This window comes from Thamnophis sirtalis, unplaced genomic scaffold (assembly GCF_051295495.1).
Source record: "Thamnophis sirtalis isolate CommonGarterSnake01/CBP01778 unplaced genomic scaffold, rThaSir2_p1.2 scaffold_5, whole genome shotgun sequence".
NCBI lineage: Eukaryota > Metazoa > Chordata > Lepidosauria > Squamata > Natricidae > Thamnophis > Thamnophis sirtalis.
The window spans coordinates 58,745,129-58,751,128 of record NW_028261385.1 but is presented as its reverse complement, the minus strand read 5'-3'; the positions used below and the strand labels follow the sequence as shown (position 1 = coordinate 58,751,128).

At 34.8% G+C, this 6,000-nt stretch overlaps 1 protein-coding gene across 2 annotated transcripts in view; it reads right to left on the bottom strand.

Moving 5' to 3' along the window:
* Window positions 1-1,474: 1,474 nt before the first annotated feature.
* Window positions 1,475-6,000, bottom strand: part of ADAMTS19 (ADAM metallopeptidase with thrombospondin type 1 motif 19) — a 107,094-nt gene continuing 102,568 nt past the window's right edge. Inside the window, exons 22-23 of one of the 2 annotated variants that reach the window (XM_087715880.1) lie at window positions 4,434-4,611; window positions 1,475-3,007 (exon numbers count right to left, since the gene is read on the bottom strand). In XM_087715880.1, coding sequence (XP_087572006.1) covers window positions 2,856-3,007; window positions 4,434-4,611 — 330 coding nt within the window. In that variant the 3' untranslated portion in view covers window positions 1,475-2,855. Of the gene's footprint in view, window positions 3,008-4,433; window positions 4,612-6,000 lie in introns of those variants that run through there. The other variant, XM_087715881.1, reaches the window with a different exon arrangement.

Here is a 6,000-nt window from a genome sequence, read left to right as displayed (position 1 = left end):
CCTTTTCCATGCTTTTTCTAAGCATCAAACTGTTCTGATCATTGGGTTGCAACATAAAGCAGCTGCAGTGAGAACTGGAAATGGCTTAATTTTTTGATATTTATAGTTATATTCCTTATTTTAGGCCTTTCTTTTAATTTTTGTGTGGCTAACTGCTTTTTCACAATCAGGAGCAGAATTAAAATAATTTCACACAATATAAGATAACCTAATGCTGTCTGTTTCTTCCCACAGAGAGGAGCACATACAGTAAACTGCATTCAGTATTCAGGAAAGTTATAGACTTATTCATGCACCATTTTTTAAAACCTGCTGTTGTGTTATGGCTCCCCAGGCAATGTTGCACTTACCATCCTGATATTATTTTTCTACAATCATACATAACAGTGCATGAAACATGAAGACAATTACTTTGGACAAGGGGGGCTGAAACAATACTGAAATTGTATAATAGCCTGAAGTAGTACAATATTGAAATGATAGGACCAACCTCTTATTCCAAAATGAACCACTGAACAGAACATGGAGGAATCTAATAGTTGTCACATGTTATCTATGAATATGAAAGGAATATGAAAGAAAGGCAAGGAAATATTTTAAAGAATACTGGGCTGTGTAACTCAGCTCCTTTCATGACTTGGATAGGTTTGTGTTTGTTTTATTCAACTTGAGCTGTTACAAAATGGGGTAGGGAAAGAATCTAAAGATATAAAAGTCCTACTATCAGATTTGCCCCATTTTTATGGTAGTGTTGTGATTGGAAGAATCTTATTTTACTGTCAGTTAGTGACATGATTAAAAGGGATAAAAGCATACAGTGGGACCTCGGTTCGGCTGGGACAAACAATTCGGGTGCTGACCGAAAAATCTGCTAAATGTTTCAGTCACGTCACAAACACATCCTCGGGTGCTGAATAAACACAGCTGCGGTGATTTTCCCTGCCCCGCCATTTTTTGTGTGTGCATGCATGCAGAGTTTGTCTTGCTTCTGAAAATGACCAAATCAGGTGCTGACCAAAGTCCTGGAATGGATTAGAGTCGGCACCCAAGGTCCCACTGTAGCTAGAAGAATCAACCATTGGTCTGTGTATCAGGTTCTGCACTTTCATAACCAGGAAAGCATTACTGGGTGTGACTCATGAGAGATCCATATATAGGAAAGGTATTTATCAGCAACGGAGGGACAAATTTCATGCTGCTTAGTTTTCAGTTCATTTAAAGATCAGTGGATAGCACTTTAATGAACTAATAGAGAAAGATCTTACATACACATGGCTGGAAAGTAAAATTATCTATAGTTCTTCAATTATTATTTCTAGTTAATTCTGGAATTAATTTTGTGTCTGAACCACTCAAAATAAGGCTATTCAGTGTTTGCTCTCCCCATCTCCGTGTCCTGATTTTATTATGAACAGAAAACAGATGTTAAGGAATAAGAAAAGGTATATAAATGGAATTTATAAAAAATATATATTTATACATTTCTAATTATATTTATTGAAAATATAAAATCAAGTGATTCATGTACAAATTTCATAAGGAAAGTGTTTTCTTCACATTTCACAAAATGGTAAACGTGTATTTTTAATAACATTTTAATGAAACAATTCATCACAGAAGTATCTTCTAAGTTTTTTAAGCCTGAAAATGTAGCCCAATTCATCTTAAGCATTAGGTTTCTTCCATTGGTAAATGAAATTTCCAAGAAATTACATGTGAACACTGCAGGTTAGCCACCGGCCTTTTGCTTGGTATACTTAAAAGCAAATGACATGTTAAACTAGCACAGACTTCTTTCAAAAGATGTTCCAAGGTTTAGAAAGATGTTTCTCTACATTAGATAAAAGAGTGCAACAGAGATTCAGTGTAAATCTTTACAGTGTTTAACTGCTTCAATACTTGTGTTCAAGTATATGTTCACATGATTAAAATGCCTACTTTGCCATGTTTGTCTAATTTTCATATAAAAATTTATAAATTACAGTAGATAATTTCCTATAGAATATTTCTAAGGGCACACAGAGCTCTTATCAACTTAAGGTGTTCCAACAATCTCCAGAGTCCATCCAAACAGAAAATATATAAAATGATACAGAAGGCTGATGAAAATTACCCACACTTGAATTGAATTGACGCTTGAGATTATTTTGGTGGAACAAAGATAAAAATGTAGCCTAGGAAACTGACTATATTCATGGATGGCTGAGTCAAGTGTTACATTTGCTACATAAATACATTTCCAAGAACAGTTCATGTTATATATGGCCCTTTATAAAGTATGAATGGAGTTCCAAAACCTATTGCAAAAATTCTGGAGTCAATCTGACTCTGAGCACCAAAATATAAACAAAATAAAAATAAAGATGACTTCATTTTCATATACAGTACAGAAAAACTATTCATCTAAATAGAAAATAAATTCTGGGTAGTATGATAGTTTATTATCCAATGCAATAAGCAATTTAGTAGGCTTAAGTGCCTTTGGCTTCAAGTGACCAAAACTAGCAAACTTATCTATTTGTAGTACTGCACTACTTATTTCTCTTTTGAACAGCAAGGATGCCAAAATAGTTGCTTACCTTATTGAATATAAACATTTAAAATATTATTTTTAGAAAAATTCTCATAAATGTATCCAAAATAATTCATATAAAATTTAATTATGGAAACTCTGATCATAAACCCAAACAAAAGCTATTTAACCTTTTTTTAAAAAAAATGTCTTCGCGGGCAAAAATAAATTACTTTGATTAAATTATATGTAATTTGATATACTTGGTCTGAAGAAGTGTGTGTGAATTTATAAATAATGTGATTGTGAAAAGCTGAGAGCCCACGAGCCTGCCTGCTATGGGTCAACTTCTCTGCTGCATCTTCTGTGCATAAAAGTCCCTGCATGTTTCACAGCAACGTTGATACCATCTCATGTCCTGACACAGGTTCTTCTCTCGTATCACTCTGCAATATACAGTCCATTGATCTCCAAGACACTTGAATGTTAAGGCAGCTGTGAAATAAAACAAAATCAGACATCACTATGGCTGCATATTACATAGGCATATCCAACCTTTCTGGTTGGTTTGCACATTTGAAATTTTAAGAGAAGATTATGGGCATTTTCAGAAAATATCTGTTATGGTAAGCAAGTCTAATTACAAAACCACATTTAGATCAATAAAATCAATTAAATAAAACAGATAAGGATGTGTGCGTAACATCCTGCTCTAGGATGTTTTAGCTCCCTTAGTTATTAGCCTTGTTTTTCTGGGAAGGTGGGCACAGTTCTAAACACAACATTGGACTGTAGCTATATTTTTATTTGTCAAGAATATCTGGTCTCAGAACTACTTTGTTTCATAGCATGCAACTTCCCAAGAGATCTGTCAAGTGCAAAGAAGGTAGCTCCTACAAGCTGGACAAAAATATGCCACATATTTAAAGTGTTTAAATGTACTAGATAACATGTTATGAAACAACAAACTAAGAATGAAACACAACTAAAATATAAAAATGGTTTTCAAAATGTAGAAACAAAGGCTAAATTTCTAAGCAAATTATTAGGGTTCAATATCACTTAACACCATCTAGAGTAGCTTCTAGATATTTCCTGCAAAAAAACAGATGTCCACTTTTGAGAATTCTCTAGTAGAATTTTTGTATATTATCCACCATCCAAAGAACAGTTATAATAGTGGTTTCACCATAAGCTTGCTAAAGAAGAATTGAATAGTGATATACATCTCTTTTCCTTAGATGCAGAGTACACAGAAATTATATTTCCATGTAACTGTTGAGAACGTAATATAAAATTAAGCAAGAAATATGTTAATCAGTAAAAGGTTATACTCTCTTTTGTCTTGTCTTTTGCATGAGACATATGTATACAGTAGGATCGATAGTTCTTATTTTCAACTAAAAACCTTGTAATGATCTCATTGCCACCTGGTATAAATAAATATTCCTTAACTTTGGGATAGCCTCCTCTTATATTCCTTAGTATTCTTGAATATTTTTTATTGCTGTCTTATGCTTTTATGTTGTTTTCTCATACTACCTTGAAATAAGCCATAGGCACTCATACTTACTGTATGTGGTTGTTGCTTCTGAATCCAAAAGTACCTATCACCTAACCCTACTAGACCATGGAGAAAGCAATGTAGGAGCCTCTTAAATCTAGACTGTTATATGGATGATTCAGCATATGGTACATTTATAATTCTGAAATAGTTTACATATGGTACTTTTATGACAGAGACATTATATTGAAGATCATTATAGTCAAATGGGTTATCTGGAATATAAACTTAATGTTGCTTTCACAATTGAGGTAAAAAGAATCTAGAATTTTGATCTTAGGAGCTGGAGAAACATAACTTGAAAATGGCAGGCAAGACCAGAATAGTCATCTTCATATGGCATTTCTAGCTACTTACCCAATCTAGGTGATGTAATTGTGTTCACATTAATTTTTTCATTGCAGGGCTGCAGGTGGCAAGGTCTGTAGGCTGCAGGCTTTTCAGAAGCGAAACATTCACTGCCATGCCTTCCTGTGATCTTGTGCATGCACTGGATGACTCGTGATTGCATTCCTTTTCCACAGGTAATAGAACACTTCAAAGAATATAAGATACACATACATAAGCAAAAATGCTCCCCCCCCCAAAAAAAAATTAATCTACCTTAAACTGGGTATTAAGAAATGGCAATTAAATTCTTAAGAACAGTTTTAAAACAATCAGAAAAATAACTTGATTTCTATTATGTTTGGCTGCTTTTCCATCATAGATGGAATAAGTAAGTATAAAGTGGAATGTTGAACACCTAAAATGAAGTTGTGGTTCAACAATTCAAAAAAGGAATGATCCTATTTTATCTCTTTAGAAGTCATAGATGTATTTCCCCGAACACAATTTTATGCAAAGGTGTACATAAAAAATGGTGTATCGATTCACTTTTTTCTTTGGTGGCAAAAATACAAATCCACAGAATTGCAGTTGTCATTTATTCACTCAGTTGCAAGTCACTTCAATGTCAAAATAAATTTTTCAGTGCCAAAACTTTCGTATTCTAAAGGCTCACTATCAAGGAAGAAGGACTGATTAGCATGTGGGATCCCTTAAATATTGGGAGTGGGATCCCTTACAGAGGAACTATTTTAGGTTGGGAAAGCAAGATTTAAAACCTTTCTAAATTCAGTATGAATTTAGAGCTTATGGCATTAACTACACAGCAGTGGTGGGTTGCAGGAAGTACGGTATGGGTGTACGGGAACCTGCCCAGAGCACCAGGTACTGTTCCAGTATGGTGCTCCGGAGGGCCCACTCACTTGCCCGTGCTCCTTACCTGTCCTTTAAAGCCTTCAGTGCTTCTGCACACATGCATGGCGTTTACAGAGCCTGCGCGACACTCCACCAAGCAGCTGGAGCATCGCAGAGGCGCCGCTGGAAGGTAAGATGCATGCGCATGCGCCACGCATATGTGCACGCACTGCGCACGTTCATGTGGAGGACGCCGATATGGTTGAAACGGGATCCGGAACCCACCATTGCTACACAGTACAATCATATGCACTATACCATACGATCCAGATATAAAATCATCAATTACACAAACAGATTAAATTCAATTCTTTTATTAAGAACTATAGAACTGCTGTCAGCCACTCTAGTCCATATAATGTAGTGGCAATATGCAGGTTTATTGCATGTACAGAATCCTCTGGGTGGCTTTTCCAATTTCCTATTATCTGGAAAATATCAAACCTTTTAAGTTGGTGTCAATTACAAGACAAGTTGCCAAGAATTTGGTATAACAAAGGGCATTTTTATAATGTGTAAACATATCTTGTGCCTAAACATATCTTTCTTTAAAGTACATTTAAAATAGGTATCATGGTGTGATTTCATTAAATTATTTCAAATTCAATTTGCCATCAGAATACTGTCACATGTAAAAACTACGTACTTAATAATGTGAACTGCTTTTAACTGCTCTTGATTA